A 20,360-nucleotide genomic window follows, 5' to 3' on the forward strand; every position below is an offset into this window, starting at 1 on the left:
TGGCAGAGGCAAGCCTAAAATTCAGTGCCTCCCCTCCCTTCCCCCAAAGTGTTTCTGCATTGCTTCTGAAGATGCCTGACTTCCACCATCAGAAAAAATATGACCTAATTTAATCTTCACAGTGATCCTTACAGAGATAAGTGGGGCTCAGAGAGGTGTGATAGTGAGAGAAGGCTCTGGAGGCAGAGGGCTCTACACTTCCTAGAGCTACTGACATGCCCCTGAGCCAGTTGCCTCGCCTCCCCCAGCCTCGGTTTTCTCATCTGTAAAATGGGGAAGATATTAACTACCTCACAGGAATAAACAAGGTAACAAAAATAAAACGAGCACTTAGCAAGTGGGGTGGCGATTGGATTCATGTAATCAGATCAGCCTGGGAGCTTGGAATCCGAGTGTCTCCTGTTGGCCATCTGCTTTGAGCTGGGCTGGGCTGTGCTCTCCGTCACCCAGTCGAGCCTGGGGTTCAGGGCTGTACCCCCTTTCTCCCACTTGGCCTGGGTCTGCAGATGAGCCTGGGGTTCAGGGCTGCACCCCCTTTCTCCCATTTGGCCTGGGTCTGCAGATGAGCCCCAGAGTCAGTCTTTCTACCACAAGAATTTTTTTGGCCACACCACACAGCTGGCAGGATCTTAGCTCCCTGACCAGGGATCAAACTTGTGCCCCCTGCAGCGGAAGCATGGAGTCCTGACCACTGGACCGCTGGGGAAGTCCCATCTACCATGAGAATTTATCGAATCACTCCTCTCTTGTTCAGAACCCTGCAGGAGCTCATCACCTGTGGGATAAAACCTAGAGTTTGGGGTTAAAAGCGTGGATTCTGGAGCCTGACACCCTGGGCTGGAGCCTACGTGCTACCACTTATCGGCTATGTGAGCTGGACAGATGCCATACCCTGGGCCTCAGGTTCCTCATCTGTAAAACCTCCTGGGGTTGTTGACAGGATTTGGTGAAATAATGCAAAGTCTGTCACGTGCTTAGAAGAAGCCTGGCATGTGGCCGTGATATAAAAGCATCCCCTCGCCTCTCACTAGGAGCATGGACTCCCAGAGGGTCATTTGGGGCCCTGCTTAGCCTGAGGCCTCACTGCTCACCACTTCCTCACCAGCGCTGGTAGGTGCCTGCCCCATAAGCTCCCGGCTGCTCCCCTAATGTGCTGACACTCCTACCCGGGGACTTTACCGAGGCGCCTCTCTCCTCTTAGAGTCACCTCCCCTGTCCTACTTTGCTCCACCAGTGTCTCCTCATTTTTCAAGGCTCTGGTGAAGCATCGCTTCATCCCAGGGTGGGGTGGGCGCTCCTGGTCTGTGCCCCCCACAGGCTTCTCTTCTGCTGCAGCCTCACCCAGGCCTCCTCAGCCCTTGGCAAGCACATCCTTGTCTGTGTTCTGTCTTCCCCACTGGGCTGTGAGCACCTTGAGGGCAGGGCCCAGCCTGACCTCCCTCTCTTCCCAGCACCTTCACGGCCAGGCAAGGTACAGCCGGACACTCAGTATGTGTGGACGCGCCCCTACTGTGTGCCAGTGACTCTGTTGGAGACCCTGCCCCAGCCCCTCCCTCTACCCCGCTGGGTGGAGGGGGGCAGGCTTGCAGATTTGAGGTTCCAGGGGAGATGCTTGTTCAGGGAGTAGAGCTGAGCTGGGATTGCCTGGAGGAGGGATGCTAGCGAATACTTCCCAGTCCCACCCTTGCCCCTCCTTGCCACCCACGAAGGGCCCTGTGGGGCTCCCTGCTTTCTTTTGATCTGCTGATTGGGCAGGTGGGTGAGCAAAAGCAAACTTTGAGCATGATGTGAACAGGACAGCTCACGTTTGCAAGGGCTACAAACTTAGCCAGTCCTTATTGATTCGATTCCCAGTGAGAGGTGGCTGGAACGGCACTGACTATTGTTCCCATTTTGCAGATGCGGACCCTGGGGCCCAGAGACTGGAGAGATTGCAGACTTGCTCAGGGTCTTGGTATTGGGTCCAGAATAGAACCCCAGTCTCCCCTCTCTACATCCTGTGCTCTTTCTGCTACGTGCCCTCTTTGGAATTAAGCAACAGAGCTTGTGCTCCTTCCTTTAGCCAGCATGTCAGCCTTAAGCCCTTCCTGTCTGCCCCTCAAGGACCCTCCCGCCTGGCCCTTGCCCTCCTTTGCCTCTCTCAGGCCGACTTCTCCAAACCCCACTCTCTCCCATCCCATTCCTCTTATCAAAAGCTGTGCCCAGACAGCTGTCCATTGAAAGGAGCCCGCTCATATACTGAGGTGTCAAGGGGTTTCAGGTAACAGTGCAGTGGTCTTCAACTTTTCTGAACATAGGAACCCCCTGTCTTCTTTCATTAACTTCACGTTGTAGAAATTCTCAAACACAAAAGTAGACTCACCCAGATTCAACAGCTGTTATTTTGCCAATTTTATGTTTTCATCTACTAGCCCTCATTTTTTCTTGTGGAGAATTTGGTATATTCACAGAAAACAGAACAAAATGATGAACCTCCAGTTGCTCGTAACCCAGCCCTGCCCCGTGCCCATCCCCAACCTGCTTCCCCAGCTCTCATCTTGTTTTGAAGCAAATCCCAAAGGTCATATTGTTTCAGCCTTAAACATTTCAATACATAGCTCTAAACAGTAAGGACTTCTTTTTTTTCTTCCATAACTAAAATGGGATGCCATTCTCGTACCCCGAAACATTAATAATAATCCCTAAATCATCAACTATCCAGTTTTCAAATTTCCAGTTGCCTCATAATTATCCTAACTTCTTTTACAGTTTATTTTTTAAAAAGCAGGATTCAAGTGAAGTCCATTTGTTGATGGGTGTTTTCAGGCTCCTAAGATTCCCCCTCCATCATTTTTGGTTTCGTTTTTTGTAGTCCACAGGAAAACAAACCAGTGGCTTATTCTGTAGTTTCACATCATCTGATTGTGTTCACTGTTGCATTCCCCAGGTGCGGTTTAACGAGTTTCTCCATCTTCTGCACTTTCTGTAAATAAATCAGCAGTTAGAAATGAAAAGCCCCAGGGTTTTCTGTGCATTTTTTGTCATTTCGTTAAATATTTGAAGTGTAACTTGGTTTGCTCATTAAAATATTGTATTTTATTTTTCACAGTTAACATGTAGTACATAGAATTTCATCTTCTCTCAGACATCAAAGATCAAAGGAGCCAGGATTCTGCGACCTCACAGAAGGACCCCCTTTCTTAAAAATTTATCTTATTCGAGTATAGTGGATTTACGGTGTTGTGTCAATTTCTGCTGTATAGCAAAGTGATTCAGTTATACGTATCTATCTATCTATCTATCTATATATATAGAGAGAGAGAGAGAGAGAGAGAGAGATACACACACATATTCTTTTTCATATTCTTTTCCATTATGGTTTATCACAAGATACTGAATAGTTCCCTGTGCTATACAGTAGGACCTTGTTGTTTATCCATTGTATATATAACTGTTTGCATCTGCTAACCCCAAACTCCCAGCCCATCCCTCCTTCACCTCTCCCCTTGGCAAACACAAGTCTGTTCTTTATGACAGAAGGAATCCTTTTTAATGTCAAGGTTTCACTGACCTTTCCTTTACACTTGTACTTTTAGTTTTGATTGATTGATTGATTAATTGATTAAGAAATATGGAAAAGGACAAAAAGCTACCATGAATTCAAAAATACATTTAAAGATTTGTGTCTTATTGATCGTAACAGCTGCATTCACATTTGGAATGTGGTCATACTAATTCGTGAGACTTTTTTATTGGTCTGTAGTGCTTTCTATATAAGTGTGCCTTCACAGGGCCATGGTAGTAACTCCTTGGATTTCCAGGGCCTGGGGCCCACAGACTGGGAATAAACAAGGGAGTTAGAGTCCAACAGTTAGAGTACAACTGTCCCAGGTCTATCTTGACCACTTCCAGGCTGTGTGAGCTCAGGCAACTTTCTTTACTTCTCTGAGCCTCACTAACTCATCAGCTAGATGGGAATAAAAGCAATGACTGTCATATCAGGATGCTACGAGTCTTAAAGGGTGGATGTCAAATTACTTCACAAACTGTAAAGCCCTGTGCAAGTTTTAGATTGTATTCTTTCCTTAGTTTGTTTGCATTTCCTATGAGACCTGGGGCAAGAAACTCATCTGAGCTTTTGTTTTGCAGTCTGTAAAACGAGGAGGTAATGTTAGATTATCTCCAATATTCTGTGATTTAGTCTCTCAAGGCACAACATCATGGTCCAAAACAAAGCTAGAAACTGGTTTTCTTCTCCTGTGTGAACTATACTTTAATTGGTAGAGGCTGCCTCAACAAAATGATAGAACAAAACCAGAGTCAGTGGGAAAAATACTGTGACTGATTAATGATGGCTCCAATGGTCATGGGATGCCACAAAAGGGGTGCCCATGCCCCGTATTATAATTGTCCAAAGGAGTGAATGTCTAATGGTGAAATTTAACCTGCAGCTCTCAAGGCCTTAGCTTTAGCAGCTCTGCCCCCTGGGCTGGGTCACCATGGTTACCACAGCTGGCTCTGAGAAATCACAGGAATGAAGAATGGCTCTTATTGATGAATCCAGGAAGGGGGCATGCAGAAGGCCCTTCCAAGCAAGGCAGCTGGGCATGGCCCTAGTGCTGCCATCTATGATCTTTTGCCTGCAGAGAGCAAGAGCACAGTGTGTGTGTGTGTGTGTGTGTGTGTGTGTGTGTGTGTGTGTGTGTGTAGGGGGTGGTGGGGCACAAAGGGCAGTATCACCAACTGGAATTCAGACTTTGTCGAGGCCTAGACAGGCAAGGCTGCCCGAAGGACTCCAGTTGGTTTTCCAAGTTCAGACATGTCCCTGGTACTCTGAGTTTCACCTGCCTTTGCCCAGTACCTGCCCAGGCTCTTGCATGGACTCTTAGCTTTGAGAGAAATCTAAATGGCCATCACTACTAATCCAAAATCTGGTGCCTGAATCATGCTCTACCACCTGAAGTCCCTAAATACTTCAAGGTCACTCCTTCCAGGGTCACTTATTCTTGCTTAGGAACTTCTTCCTGTGTTTGAGCTGAAATCTGTTTCTGTGTCTCTAATTCTACCTCTCAGTCCTGGAAATCCTCTTCAGGGCCAACTTCAATAAATCTGTTTTCTCTCTAGTAGGACAGCCCTTGGAGTATTTGCAGTTGGGGCCCTGACACTGCTGTCAACTTCCTTTTCTTTGGACAGGTCTCCCTCTGTCCCTCCCTCCTCCCTTCCTGTGTGAGGGGATGTTGAGGGGATATGGTAGAGATGGTGGAGCTGAAATTCAGGCTCAGAGGCAGAGCCAGTCCCAGGGTCTGTGTGTCCCTTAACCTCTGTGGGGCAGCCTGGTGTTATGGAAAGAACATTGGCCCTGGATTTGACCAGACCTGGGTCTAAATTATGACTCTGCCACTGTTCAGCATTATGTGACCTGGACATACTTGGACGTGTTCCTTCCCCTGACAGCTTCATCTATAAAAATGCAGATGGTGATGCCTGTCTCAAATGGTGGCTGGGAGGGTGACAGGTAAGAGTCTGGCCCAGAGCCCTTACTCAGGCACTCAGGACATGTAACATCTTGCATTCTGTGTCTGCCCAGTGACAGAGGTTTCACTGCAGTCCCTCTGTACCTGTGGTTCCCACGTCTTGCTGAGCAGGGTCATGGGGGTGGGTGGAGGTATCTTTAATTAGCTCAAGGAAAGTTGAGAAATTCCTAAATCAAATTCCATTTAATTTTGCAGTGGATAACATCATTAGCAATCAAATAATAATGTTCTAAGCACTTTACCTATGTGAGTTCATTTAGTCTCCCCAACAACCCTATATAGTAGAAACTATTATCATCCTCATTTCGTGAATGGAAATTGAGGCACAGAGAGGTCACATAGCAAATACCAAAATGGAGCTAGAATTCAAAACCAGGTAGTTTGGGGCCAGCCTCATACTTTTAGCAATGATGAGTTACTGCATCTCTGAAAGGTGGAATTAGACCAGTGATCCCCAAACTGGAGCATGCGTCGCAATCACCCGGAGGGCTCGTTGAAACACAAATCGCTGGGCCCCACCTCCAGATTTTCCGATTCAGCTGAAGAATCTGCATTTCTAACATGTTCCCGGGTGAGGCTGTTGCTGCTGACCCTACTTTGAGAATCACTGACTACTGGGGATTAAAAGGACTCCCTGAGTCCAGAGGCTGATTTTGGGGTTTTGTTAACCTATCCAGTCACAGGCACGAGGAATGAGGGCTGATCTCATACAGAGGCAGAAAACAAATCACGGTAAAAATCATACTCATGCTTTCCAAATGCCCCAAGCCTTGGCACCATGCTGTTATGTCTGTGATCTCACCTAAGCCTCACAGTAACTCTATGAGTTAAGTGGAGAATGGATTTTTTTTCCCCATGTGATATTATCTTTCTCCCATTTTAAAGAAGGGGAGGTTTAGAGATCTGGCTGGATTACTATCACCCAGGGAGATAGTTTTCGGGAGACGGGCTAGAATCGTAGCTTGGGACTCATCGTGCTATGGTTGCCTCATTACTGGAGTTCTAAAAACCTCTGTGCCTTTCTCCAAATCCCTTCCCATCCCCAGGCTTTGGTCTGAATTTTCTCCTTAAAACGGTACTTCTTTAGCTTAAATTTTTGCCCCATTGTATCATAGGTGTTATCAGTCATTTATACCCCAGTTTGAATGATTTTCAAATATTTTCTTGAGAAAAGGGTGATTAGAATTCCCCCCTCTTTGTTTCCCCTTCGGACACTTTGTGTTTATATGTCTGTGAGCCTTTTGAAGGAAGGGGCCATAAAATAGGCACCAGGAGATGCTTGTTGAAATGAATGAATGAATGAATGAATGATCCTCTCCTTGCCCATCCTTCCCAGAGCGAGCCTCCCTCCTCTAGCATTTCTACCATTTATACCTAGTACTCCCCCACACCACGTCACAGCACAGCCTCTTAGTCCAGTGCTCACAGCCAAGCACCACAGCTTAAAGCTTTCCCTGTTCCTCCTAAGCAGACACAGCTCTGCTTTCCCTGGGCTCTGAGGTACCTTGTCCTTCTTCCATTATAACCCTAATCACATTGCATTATAAATATCTATTTACTTGTCTTGCTCTTCCCTTAGATGGTGGTGTCCCTAAGAGCTGAGATTGTGTCTCTTATGCAGGATGTGAACACATAGCAGGCACTCAATAACTAGTTGAATGAATGAATGAATAGCTGTGTGAACCTTGGTTGCTAAGAGCAGTAGGGGCAGGAATGGTATCTAGCCAGGAAGCCATTTCCTGATACATTTCTGACAAGGGCATCAAGGGACAGTTTGTGGGTGATTAGGATGACTTGCCTGCTTGTACCAGTAAGAGCTAGGTTCAGCTACAAGTGACAGAATACCTAGCATAACAGTGGCTCAAATAAGATAGACATTTACTTTTCTTTCATGTAAAAGACTCTACAGATAAGTAGTCCAGAGTTGATAGGGTGGCTCCACAGTCACCAGGGACAAGGCTACTACTTTGTTGCTCCACCATCCATAACATGTGGCTTCTACCTCATGGTCCAAGATGGCTGCCCGAGCTCTAGACCTCACAAATGCATTCTAGATAGGAGAAAAGTATGACAGGATACCCCTCCCTTCCTTTTTTTTCTTTTCTTCTCTTTATTAATTTTTTTTCTTTATTTTTGGAGCAGTTTTAGGTTCACAGCAAAATTGAGTGGAAAGTATAGAGAGTTCCCAAACACCCCTGGCCCTACACAGGCACAGCCTCCCCTACAATTACCATCCCACACCAGCATGGTACATTTGTTATAATCAGTGAACCTACACTGACACATCATTATCACCCAAAGTCCATAGTTTACATTAAGGTTCACTCTTTTTTTTTTTTTTAATTTATTTATTTATTTATTTTTGGCTGCATTGGGTCTTCGTTGCTTTCTCTATTTGCGGCAAGCAGGGGCTACTGTTCATTGCAGTGTGCAATGGCTTCATTGTGGTGGCTTCTCTTGTTGCAGAGCACAGGCTCTAGGCACATGGGCTTCAGTAGTTGTGGCACATGGGCTCAGTAGATGTGGCTCTCAGGCTCAGTAGCTGTGGCACATGGACTTAGTGGCTCCACGGCATGTGGGATCTTCCTGGACCAGGGATTGAACCCGTGTCCCCTGCATTGGCAGGCAGATTCTTAACCACTGCTCCACCAGGGAAGTCCCTTAAGGTTCACTCTTGGTGTTATACATTCTATGAGTTTTGACAACTGTATAGTGACGTGTATCCACTATCCTGGTATCATACAGAATAGTTTCACTGCCTGAAACTCCTTTGTGCTCCACCTATTCATCCCTCCCTTCCCCCAACTCCTGGCAACCACTGATTTTTTAGTTTCCATAGTTTTGCCTTTTCCAGAATGTCATATAGTTGGAATCCTACAGTCTGTAGCCTTTTCAGATTGGCTTCACTTAGTAATATGCATTTCAGTTTCCTTCATGTCTTTTGTGGCTTGATAGCTCACTTCATTTTAGCACTAAATAATAGTACATTGTCTTCCAAGTTTTGGCAGTTATGAATAAAGTTGCTACAAACAATCCAGGTGCAAGTCTTTATGTGGAAATAAGTTTCAACTCATTTGGTAAATACCAAGGAGAGCAGTTGCTGGATCATATGGTAAATGTATGTTTAGTTTTGTAGGAAACTGCAAAACTGGATTCCAAAGTGGCTGTGCCCTTTTGCATTCCCACCAGCAATGTATGAGAGTTCCTGTTGTTCCACATCTTCACCAGCATTTGGTGTTGTCAGTGTTTTGGGTTTTGGTCATCCTAATAGGTATGTAATCCCTCCCTTCCTTTTTTTTTATAAATCCATTTATTTTATTTATTTATCTTTGGCTGCATTGGGTCCTCGTTGCTGCGTGCGGGCCTCTCATTGCGGTGGCCTCTCACTGCAGAGTACGGGCTTCAGTAGTTGTGGGTCGCGGGCTCCAGAGGCAAACTCAGCAGCTGTGGTGCACGGGCTCAGTTGTTCCGCTGCACACGGGATCCTCCTGGACCAGGGCTCGAGCCCGCGTCCCCTGCACTGGCAGGCGGACTCTCAACCACTGCACCACGAGGAAAGTCCCCTCCCTTCCTTTCAAAACTACTTTCTGGAAGCTAACAAATGATATATCCATTACATACCATTGGTTAGAACTGTCACATGACCACATTTAGCTGCAAGTTAGGCTGGGAAATGTAGTCTCTTTTTTGGGGGGCTGTGTTGGGTCTTAATTGCTGCACGCGGGCTTTCTCTAGTTGCGGCGAGACGGGGCTACTCTTTGTTGTGGTGCGCGGTCTTCTCATTGCGGCTGCTTCTCTTTCCGCGGAGCATGGGCTCTAGGTGCACGGGCTTCAGTAGTTGTGGCACATGGACTCAGTAGCTGTGGCTTGTAGGCTCTAGAGCGCAGGCTCAGTAGCTGTGGCGCACGGGCTTAGTTGCTCCGCAGCATGTGGGATCTTCCCGGACCAGGGCTCGAACCTGTGTCTCCGGCATTGGCAGGTGGATTCTTAACCACTGCGCCACCAGGGAAGCCCCAGAAATGTAGTCTTTATTGTGATTGGCTGAGTGGCCAAGTGGCCATCTGAAAAGTCAGAGTCCTAATTGCTAAGGAGGAAGAGAGAATGGATTAGGAGCCAACCTGCAGCCTCTGTTACACTGCAGGGAAGAGAGATCCTCTCAAACTAGCTTAAGCAGTAAAGGAATTTGTTTGCTAGGTTCAGGGGTATTTCATGGAGGCCCAAGGACAGGAAGTATGGAAGGGCCTCTGAGGGTGAAGGATCTGGAAAGTTGCCAGAAACCAGGGCAGCTCTTCTCTTCTGCTTCTCTGTGGCAGCATGGGTCTCATTTGCTTCTTTCTACACATCTACTTTGTTCTTTTCCCTTTGCTTAAACACTTCCAATCAATTAGCTAGCTTTCCAGAGCCTGATTCCAAATTCCTTGGAAAGAGAATCTGATTGGCCCAGCTTAGGTCAGGTGTCAACCCTGGCCCAGTCAACTCTGGCTAGGACAAACAAGGCAGCAAGGGCCCAACTGTAGAGGGGTTTTCAGAGAACGGGTGTCATGGGATAGGAAGACTCCCCAAAGGGTATCTAGAGCATGGACATAGACCTCTCAGGTCTGTGTCCCAGGGCTTTGCAAACCATCATTCATTTAGATAAACAATTATTGAGCACCTTTTGTATGCTAGGCACATGGATCTGTCTTCTAGGGAGTTTTCTAAACCTCTTTGGAATTTGTTCATATCTTTAACCTGCACTGTCTTTTGGAGTCCTAGCTCCTTAAATTAATCAACTCTTATCTTTCCCTTTCAGTTTTCAAGGTGGGAGTCAAGGGCTTTGGCAAACACGTGTTTCCCCGTCTAGCTCTTTGGGAGCTACAGACATGTCCGTGTTCTCCCCTCTTGTCTGTCTCTCAGATAGAAACGTCTTAGTTCTTTAGCTGAGTCAGTTATGGCCCCCTCTCCCCAATCTCCCCAAGTCCTCAACTTTCTTTCTTCAGCTCTGGGATGGGCCTCTACTGGTCCCAAACATGAAAGTATCTCAAGGTCATACTCAGGGGAGAGACTGTTAGGTTTCTATTCCCTGGAGGAAAAGGACCCAGAATTTGATGGGTACTTTTTAGCATCAGGAGCAACTGCTGACAATCAGAGGTACTGTTCATTTAGGACACACTCTGTGCTCAGCACCAAACTAAACCCTTTATGTGAATCATCTCATACATACAGTCCTCATAATAACCCTGAGAGGTAGGCATTATTTCCCTCATTTTACAGATAGCTAATCAGGGAGCTCAGAAAGAATAGGCAACTTGCCCAAAGTCACACAGCATCTGGGCAGTGGAGCTGGGCTTCAAAACCAGACCCCTCTCCCTCCAGAGGCTTCCCGTGTGCCCAAGGCGACTGAAAACACTCTGCATTGCCTCCAAGGACTGCCTCGTGCTTGTCCTCCTGTGAGTTAGGTTTAGAATCTTTGCAGATACCATTCCAAATGTTTGCTAACTCTTGCCACATTGAAGTAACTCTTTGGCGATCAAACTTTGATCCCATTATCGTCACTGGACAAAATAGCGGGGGCTGGGGTCAGGGTGCAGCCATCGTGTGTGGATGGAGCGCTGTACTAGGGCACCTCCTGGAAGCCCAGCTCTGCCGCTTCCCCACTATTTGACTCTAGGCAAGACCCACCCCTCTCTTGGCCTCAGTTTCCTCATCTGTGGCTCTGTGGGCCCTTTGCAGCTCTAATTCTATAATTTCCCACTTAACTATGCATTTCATGAGGATTTCATGAGGTTGGCAGCTTCTATACCCCACTGAAAGAGGGGTGTGTCTGGGAGGTTTCCATCCGGGCTGAGCCGCCCGGGGCACGTGACTCCTGCACGTGATGCTGTCACATCTTCTGGCTTCCCCACAGTCTGCTGTTTGTTCTGCAACCCCTGGAATTTGGGGTTGCCTGATGTCCCAGCAATTCTCTCCAGGGGGGGCTGAGTGTCCACCTCTACCCTCCTCATCTCACTTCTCACCAATGGTGTCCCAGCCTCTTCCTCCTTATCCTCACGTGGCTGCTTACTGAGCCTGGGGTTTGGGGAACAAGTCTTTCCCCATCTGAGTCTTTCGAGAATATAGAGATGTCCATGTTTTCCTCTAGCATTTTGCTAAGCGTCATGTATGTGTTCGTCAAATCACTCTCTCAGCAACTCTGTAGTGTCATCCTCATTTTGCAGATGAGGCACCCTAGGCTCAGAGAGGCGAACAGATTTATCTAGGTTGACACACTACTTAGTGCCAGAGCCGAGATTCAGACCCTGGCCTGGTATACCCCACCATGCCACGTGCCTTGGAATTGCTATGTTTCCTTGTCCCGCATGAGGAGGAAAGCCTGGCCTTCCTGGTGTGGTGTGACTGGTCTGTGGCTTCCCATGTGGTCTGTGTGGGGGAGGGTGGCCTGTTCATGTTTCGTCGGGGTGCAGGGGGACCCTAGGGAGGGAACTATGTGTGTGTTTGGAGGGTGGGATTGCAGAGTCAGGCACCCCTCCCGGCTGAGCATCCCTGACCCTCTGTCCACATTTGTTTCCAGATGCTGGAAGGAGACCAGGCCATCCTACAGAGAATAAAGAAGGCTGTGCGGGTGATCCATAGCTCCGGCCTCGGTGAGTGAGCCTGCTTGGTGCCAGCCTGGCGAGGCAGCCCTTTCCCCAGCTCCAGCCTGGAACTAACGCTGCGCCTGCCTGCTCCACAGGGCACGTGGAGAACGAGGAGCAGTACCGAGAGGCCGTGGAGTCCTTGGGCAACAGCCACCTGTCTCAAAACAGTCACGAGCTGTCCACCGGCTTCCTGAACTTGGCCGTGTTCACCCGTGAGGTGGCCGCGCTCTTCAAGAACCTGGTGAGGCCCTGCTCCTCTTTCACTCAGCCTCAGCCCAGGCTCAGGGCAAATCTAATCAGTGACTTAAAAACCCGACTGGGAGGGCTTCCCTGGTGGTGCAGTGGTTGAGAGTCCGCCTGCCGATGCAGGGGACGCAGGTTCGTGCCCCGGTTCGGGAAGATCCCACATGCCGCGGAGCGGCTGGGCCCGTGAGCCATGGCCGCTGAGCCTGCGCGTCCGGAGCCTGTGCTCCGCAACGGGAGAGGCCACAACAGTGAGAGGCCCGCGTACCGCAAAAAAAAAAAAAAACCCGACTGGGAAAGGGTTGGTTTCCACCCTTCTTTCAGGTTTCCCATGACCTCTAGTCTCCCTTGACCTCTGACCCATGACCTGAGGTTCCTTTCCAGTTCTTTTATTTTTTTTTTAATATTTATTTATTTATTTTGGCTGCGCGGGTCTTAGTTGCAGCACGCAGGATCTTTAGTTGTGGCGTGCGGACTTCTTAGTTGCGGCGTGCGTGTGGGATCTAGTTCCCTGACCAGGGACGGAACCCGGGCCCCCTGAATTGGGAGCGCAGAGTCTTACCCACTGGACCACCAGGGAAGTCCCCCTTCCCAGTTCTGACCTCCTATTTGCATTCTGCTTCCTCTCTGACTTCTTTCCGGCCAGCGTCTCCTCTCCCCTGTCTCCCTCCCTCCCTGCCCTCCTCTTTCTCCTCTGTGGTGAGCACCCAGGAGCAGAGGGGGTCTCACAGTGGGGAGGAGCCCCACTCAAGGGAGGGCAGGCTCGGGTTCCTGTCTTTGCACCACTGCCTCTCCTTCACCCTCTTTGTCCTCTGCTTTCCCAGCCATACCTGCTTTGTCCTCAAAGGCAAGAACGTGCCTCGCCTCAGCAAGCCTCTCAGCTCCTGCACGTGGCCCAGTGGCCTCAGGTTCCTTCCTGAGATGGCCTCCTCCGCCAAGTCCCCGCCTCAAGGCTACCCCAAGACATGAGCTCTTTCCTGGTGCAGGCATGTTCTCAGTACTTCACATGTGTTAACATTTCATCCTGGAGCACAGCTCTGTGGGGTTGTTTTTACTATTGTCCACCCCTGTACAGGCTAGGAAACTAAGACACGAGGTTAAGCACCTTGTCCGAGGTCACACAGCTGATTTGAACCCAGCATCCGAGCACAAGCCTGGCTGTACCACCTCCCAGGAAAGCCTGTCTCCCTCTAGGCTTCATAGCTCTTGGCCCAGCTTTCGTGGCTCAAGTTCTACCCAGGGCCCTTCCTGGCTGGCAGGGACCACATCATCTCTACGAGGCAGTTTGCTTAGTGATCAAGCACCCACACCTCAGGCTTAGACTCAGGCCTTGAATCCCTGCTTTGCTGCTCACTAGGTGTATGACCCTGGGCAAGTGCCTCAGTCTGCCCAAGCCTCATCTGTAAAATGGGGATAACAGTGGTCCCCACCTCACAGAGTGGTGATGAGGATTTCGCAAGTTAAGTGCCTGCTCCGGGGTAGCGCTCAGTTAACATTAGCTAATATTGCCATCTGTCATCATTTTGTCTTTTTGCGTAGCACTGCCTCGCACCCTGTCCTGCATGTAAAGGCCTTTAATAGTGTTTGGGTTCAACTGAATCAGTGACATCTTTTGTCTTTACCTCTCCTCCCCTTGTTTCAGTCAAACTAGTGTTTGCTGAGCATCTCCTCGGTGGTGGGTGGTGTACCAGGGGCTGGTGACACAGGGAAGAGTCAGACTGCCTCGGAGAGTCACAGCCTAGTCGAGGAACTGAGATGTGAAATGACAGCAAGCAAGACCAGCAGTGTGGCACAAACTCAAGGACCCAGTGGCTTGGGTCAGAGGCCTAGGGCTGCCATGGCTCAGAAAAGGGGAGGTCAGGATAGGCCACAGGAGGAAGTAGTCAGGAAGGCTTCCTGGAGGAGGGGAGGCCTGAGCTATACCTTGAAAGGTGGGCTGAAATATTAGGCTGTTTTGAGTTGCCAAATGACAGAAATTCAACTCAAAATAGGTTAATTTTTTTCTTTTTATATGTCTTTTTCTCTCTTTCAATCTTTTTTTTTTCTTGGCCACGCCACATAACTTGTGGGATCTTAGTTCCCTGACTAGGGATTGAACCTGGGCCCACCCAGTCCCGGCAGTGAAAGCGCTGAGTCCTAACCATTGGACCACCAGGGAATTCCCTAGGTTAATTTTTAAAAAGAGAATTCACTGGCCCCTGTAATGGGAAGTCCAGGTATGCAGCTGGTCTTAGGCTCCTTTTCTTTCTCTTAAAGAGTTTCTCTCTGTCTCTGCTCAGTGGGCAGGCCCAGATTCACACCTTACAGAAGAAAGACAATCTTACTCCCGTGACTTTGGCAGAGAAGTCCCAGGAAGTATCCTGATTGGCTGGTTTGGGTCATGTGCCTGTTTCTGATCCAATCACAGTAGCCGGAGGGTGGGGCACTCTGGTCAGCTCTGACTCCTGTGTTCACCCCATGTGACCATAGGGAATGGGTTCCCCACATTATAAGGGGAGTCGAGGAACTAGCCAGACAGAAACAACAGATGGCGCTACAGGTGGACCTCAGAGGGTCAGAGAGGAGAGGTGAGGGTGTCCCTCTGGCAAAGGGACAAAGACAGGCAGACCATGGATGCCGTGGATTGAGCAGTGAGGTGATAAGGTGGATTAGCCAGGGAAGGGGAAGAGCTTCCACAGGAGGCCGGCCCTGCCACCCCTTGTACTCCTTCACCTTCTTGTCTTTCTCTCCCTGCCTCCTTTACCCCAGTGCTGTCCTTGGCCTTGTGATGCTTCACCGTACCCTGAGCCCCTTGGGGCTGAACGGACAGTCACCCAAAGGGGGGTATGGGGGTCTCTGCTTTTTCCAGGTTCAGAACCTGAACAACATTGTCTCTTTCCCCCTGGACAGTCTGTTGAAGGGGCAGCTGAGGGACGGGCGACAGGTGAGTTTCCACATGGGCAGCAGGGGGAGTGCAGAGGTGGTGGGATGGAGCAAGACAGGGGTGGGCAGGAGAGGACAGGGGAGGCAAGGCTGGGCTGAGGACGGAAGCCAAGCGAGGCTGTCACAGTGGGTGTGCTGACCCCACATTACTGACCCTCAGGATGACAGGAGGACCTGGCCCTGGGGTGAGCCTAGGATGGCTGACTTACTGTCTGCCTGGGCCCTTTACAACAACCCAATGAGGCGGGGGTCCTGTAGGTGCTGTTATCCCCATTTTGCAGTTGAGGAAACTGAGGCTGAGGGAGTTTGGTACCTGCTTCCAGTTTACACAGCTGGTCAGTGGAGGAGCCAGTGTGAGAGTCAGGCCTCCTGACTCCCATGCTTGGCTGCTCTCTCTGCAGCAGGCAGCTCCTGGCTAGAGGCAAAGTAGAACTCAAAGAGAGTAACAGAATAATCTCCCTGGGAAGTCTGCCCCAGAAGGCCCCTGAGAGGTTCTCCCCACAGAGGCTTTCCTCCTCGCCCCGGGAACCACCCAAACCAGACCAGCAGCTTTTTCGCCTGGTAGACTGGGGCACCTTGGAAGTTTAGGGGTGGGGGCAGGGGGGCTGTTCTGAAGCGTGTGAGCAGCCTGCTGGATGAGGCCCAGGCAAACTAGGCCAGGGATAAGCCAGGTCTCTCCGGCTTGCTGTGTGGCCTCAGGCAGACTTCTTAGCCTCTCTGTGCATATGTCCCTCCACCTGTACCTTCCTGTTGAAAGGGTGAGCAAGTACCAGGCAGGAGAAAACAGTGGGGTAAAGTTAGGGGAGGATTCTGATCTTTATCCTCCATCCTTTTCCTCATGGTGATCTCCATCTTCTAAGGGAGGGGACTCAGGGCAGACCCCCCAAAATCTCCCCAGTACCCTAGGCCTGAGCCTACCAATTCAAACGGATTACTGGCAACTGTGGGAAGAGGTCAGTTGGAAGAAGCGGCTCAGCTCTGAGAAATGGGGTTGGTTGGGTCTATTTTGGGGGGTCAGGTTTGCAGTCAGGGCTATGTGGGCAGCGGGGGGGTTGGATTGTGGCTCTGAGCAGCACAGGGGAGCATGCAAGTGCAGGGTCCCCCTAATGGTAGCAAAGTGTACTGTAGATTCCAGACCCCAAGAGCCCCTTCGGGCAAATTGTTCTTTCTGAACTACAGGATTCCAAAAAGCAACTGGAGAAGGCATGGAAGGACTACGAAGCCAAAATGTAAGTGGCTGCAGCCAGATTGGTTTGTCCAGGAGAGCAGTGTTTCTGTTGCAGTGGGAGGCTGGATATGGGGAAGAACCTAAGTGCTGCCAGGGCACGTCACCCAGAAGCACATGGCACCTCGCTCTCTAGAAATGTTTATGGGGGCTGGTTTATGCCCAGGCCTGACGGGAGTCTGGGGGCTGGACCACGAGATGACTAAAGGGGAGCTATTGTGAAGGGACCCCAAGCTGCTGCTCTCAGAGACTCAGTGGTGCCAGACATGGGCAGAGAGATGGAAAGGAGCATCCATTTACTCAACACCTCCATGTGCCAGACATCCATCCTCACACTCACCCAGCCCTGTGAGGGAGATATGAGTATCCCAATTATCAGAGGAGGAATTAGAGGTTCAGAGTGGTTAAGTTACTTGCCCGAGGCCACACAGCTAGGCAGAGGCAGAGCTGGGATTCACGTTCGTTGATCCTGTTTCTGCAGCACCAGGCAGTATCTATAAACATTTAGCTGGACACAGAGGATGAAAGGCCATACCCGGGCCTCTTGTGTGCAACACACAATACTCCAGATTTCTCCCTAGCTACTGGGACATTAGGGAGACAGAAGGAGTCCCAGGTACCCAGTAACCAACTGCCCCTGAGCAGGAACTCCTCGGGCTCTGCCTGCCAAACTCTGTTCAGGTCCTGGCCCCAGCCCTCTGCCAGGACCCAGCTGGGCCCACTGTACCTCAGGGCACCGTTTGCTCTTCTTTGTAAAATTTTGGCTTCTGTTGCATTTTGCAAAAGCAATATGTGTTCATTATGAATAACTTAGAAAATATGGAGAAGTAGAAGAGGAAACATTTTTAATTATCTCTAGGAGAAGATGAGGGTCATGTGGGGGAATATCTAGTACTTCTCTATTGTTAGAATTTTTTTACATAGTGTGTGTAGCACTGTAATTTCATCATTTTAAAAAAGTGGAGGGTGGGGGAGAGTTCCCTGGTGATCCAGTGGTTAGGACTCGGTGCTTTCCCTGCTGTGGCCCAGGTTCAATCCCTGATCGGAGAACTAAGATCCCACAAGTGGCATGTTGAGGCCGGGGGTTGGAAGGGGGAAGCGGGGGGAGGGGAAACTACCAAAAACCAGGAAGAAGATCCTTCATTTCCAAGCCTAAAGTATTAACATCTTTCTAGTCATTTTTCTATATATAAAGAAATATTTTTACAAAACCAAGATCATAATAATCATACTGGGGTTTTTTTGCTTAAAAATACACTGTGACCATCTTTCTACATCATTACATATTTTTATACAACGTCACTTAAATGGGTGCACTGTGTCAACATATGCATAATCCACAATGTATTTAATCTACCCTTGTTGTTGGGGAAGCATCCTTGGAACTAAATCCTTGCTCCCGCCCATAATTATTTCTGTAAAATCCTTCCAAGAAGTAGATCCTGAGCTTTATTGTTCCTCAAGCTCCCAGCACCACGGGGAACTCCCTGAGTCTGAAGGAGGCCGAAACTCCTCCCCCGCAATGAGGATCTCCATCTACACTCCCGCCGTGGGTGTAGATCTTGTGGTGAAGGGTGTGGGAGCTGTGATGAGCGTGGCCATCTGTTCTCATCAGAGGCCTAGGGAGGGGTGTGGACAGGCAGGCAGGTGATCTTTCTCTTTCTGATTTGATGTGTGATCACATGGTCTTCATCTTCCTGAGTGACCTTGACTAAGCCCTTAGCCTTTTAGCCTTTCAGGGCACCATCTACTAAATAGAAAGAATAAGCCCTACCTTGCTGACCTTCCCCAAGTAGCTCTGCTTTTGCCAGATTGATATATTGATCTTGCCTGTAAGGTTTCGTTTAAAGAAAAGACTGTGTGTAATAATGGGGAAAGGGGCTTGTCGGAGGTTACGCAGTGAGTTATCGATAGGACCTGGGCTAGAACCCAGGACTTCTGAGTCTGGCCTTCTTCTTCCAGTGGTCTCCTGGCTCCTGCTTCTATAACATAGATCGAGCTACATGTCCTGGCACAGGTGTCTGTGTACATTCGTTTTATGAGGGCTCCAGGTATAGCTAGATATTAGCGAGCCATGCGTTACTGTGTAATTCCAAACTCATTCTTAACCAAACCAGTCTGGGCAGCAACTGCAAGGGCCCAAGGGCCCTGATAGTATCTGTTGAATACCACCGGGATTCTCACCCCCTGGTTGTTCATATAGGGGGTCTCCCTCTCCACCTGGGGCTGCTAAGGAAGGCATCCCAGGCCCTGTGCAGGGGACACAGTTATCTAGGCTGTTCCATTTTCAGGGCTGTTTCCTCACCTGAAAAATGGGGCCAACGATACCTTGCAGGGTTGATGTGGAGATGAAATAAGTGCAGTGCATATACAGCACCTGGCACTGCAGTTCAACACGTACTTATTGGCCATCTTTCTGAGCCAGAACTGGGGCCAGAATAACACAGCAAGGGGTTCAGAGGCAAGAGCCCAGACCTCTGCTCCTAGCATTTCCCCGACCAGCCTGGGATCTTGGGCAATTACCTCCCTTCTCTGGATCTCAGCTTCATCTTTTGGAAAATAGTCCCTGACCGTGATCTATCAGAAAAGACACTGTGACTGTCACCGGCTGGGGGAACCAGGCAGGGAAGAAGGGATGGAACAAAGCTGAGCCACAGTGTTTGTTACCACTGCTGTCCCTGAGGCTCTAGCATCAGGCTGACTTGGCTTCATATCCTCTAGTACTTAGCAGCTGTGTGCCTTGGACAAGTGACTTATCTGTAAAATGGAGTAATGATTCCTGCCTTATGAGATTATTGCTTTAGTGTGTGAAGGGCCTAGCAGAGCACTCAGCACAAAATTAGCACTTAAAAATAATTATTAATAATAGCAGCTAATACTTATACTTACTTAAGAGCTTCCTTTGTGCCAACTGCTGTGATAAGCTCTTTACATCTGTCATCAGTTATTCATCTTGGAAGGGAAAGGTGCTATTATCCCCAATTTATAGGTAAGTAGTGAGGGAAAAAATATCACCGCAATCCCTGCCTTAGTGGATCCCACTGGTTTGTAAGCAAGAAGGGAGGTGGGTCCCAAAATAATGAAAATACAAAGTGACAGTGCTATAATGAAGGCATCAGCACAGAGGTGGCAGAACAGGCAGGCAGTTTTGGGGTGGAGGGAAGGGTGGTTGGAAAAGGCATCACAGGAGAGGTGGTTCAAGGTACCAGGTTGGCAGATGCATAATTCGTTTTGATTCCTTTCCTCTCCCATCTCCCTCCCCACTGACCTCCTCACTCCACTGGTAACTGTTCCTCATCCCCTGAATAGTGTTAGACTGTGGCTGTGATCCCCTCCTCCAGTTATCTCTGTCTTCTTAGTAACTAGCCTTTCAGCACTTTTCATTCCTGCTGCAACTCCATTCAAAGAAAATAAAAATATTCCTAACATTTGAAATGTTTATGAAACATTGGTCACACTTTGAGGACAGGGAGGGAATGGGATTTGCTATTTTCTGTGTGGGGTTGTGTGCGGTGGAATGAAAGCACTCCCAGCTGTTAGTCTGAGGTGTATCAGGTCATTTCAGGTGACTATTTCAGACTTTGTAGGGAAATCTTTGTAAATTACCATAGCTGAGGCTGAGGGACAGAGCTATGGTAATTCACAAGGCCATGTATCATACTTCACAGCTTATCTTCATCCTGAGCTAAGTAGCTTCTGTCCTTTAACCTCCACTAGACCTTGCATAAAAAATGTTAAATAAATAAATAGGAAGTATGCTACACTAAAAAAATTATCTAGGGAATTCCCTGACGGTGCAGTGGTTAGGACTCAGCGCTTTCACTGCTGGGGGCCAGGTTC

At 48.9% G+C, this 20,360-nt stretch overlaps 1 protein-coding gene across 5 annotated transcripts in view; it reads left to right on the top strand.

The window, feature by feature from the left end:
• ASAP3 (ArfGAP with SH3 domain, ankyrin repeat and PH domain 3) overlaps positions 1-20,360 on the top strand; it is a 47,399-nt gene that overhangs the window by 12,492 nt on the left and 14,547 nt on the right. For 4 of the 5 annotated variants that reach the window (XM_049696762.1, XM_049696769.1, XM_049696751.1 and 1 more), the window contains exons 2-5: positions 12,064-12,136; positions 12,226-12,371; positions 15,222-15,296; positions 16,475-16,524. In XM_049696762.1, coding sequence (XP_049552719.1) covers positions 12,064-12,136; positions 12,226-12,371; positions 15,222-15,296; positions 16,475-16,524 — 344 coding nt within the window. Of the gene's footprint in view, positions 1-12,063; positions 12,137-12,225; positions 12,372-15,221; positions 15,297-16,474; positions 16,525-20,360 lie in introns of those variants that run through there. The other variant, XM_049696771.1, reaches the window with a different exon arrangement.

This window comes from Orcinus orca, chromosome 1, assembly GCF_937001465.1.
Source record: "Orcinus orca chromosome 1, mOrcOrc1.1, whole genome shotgun sequence".
Taxonomy (NCBI): Eukaryota; Metazoa; Chordata; class Mammalia; order Artiodactyla; family Delphinidae; genus Orcinus; species Orcinus orca.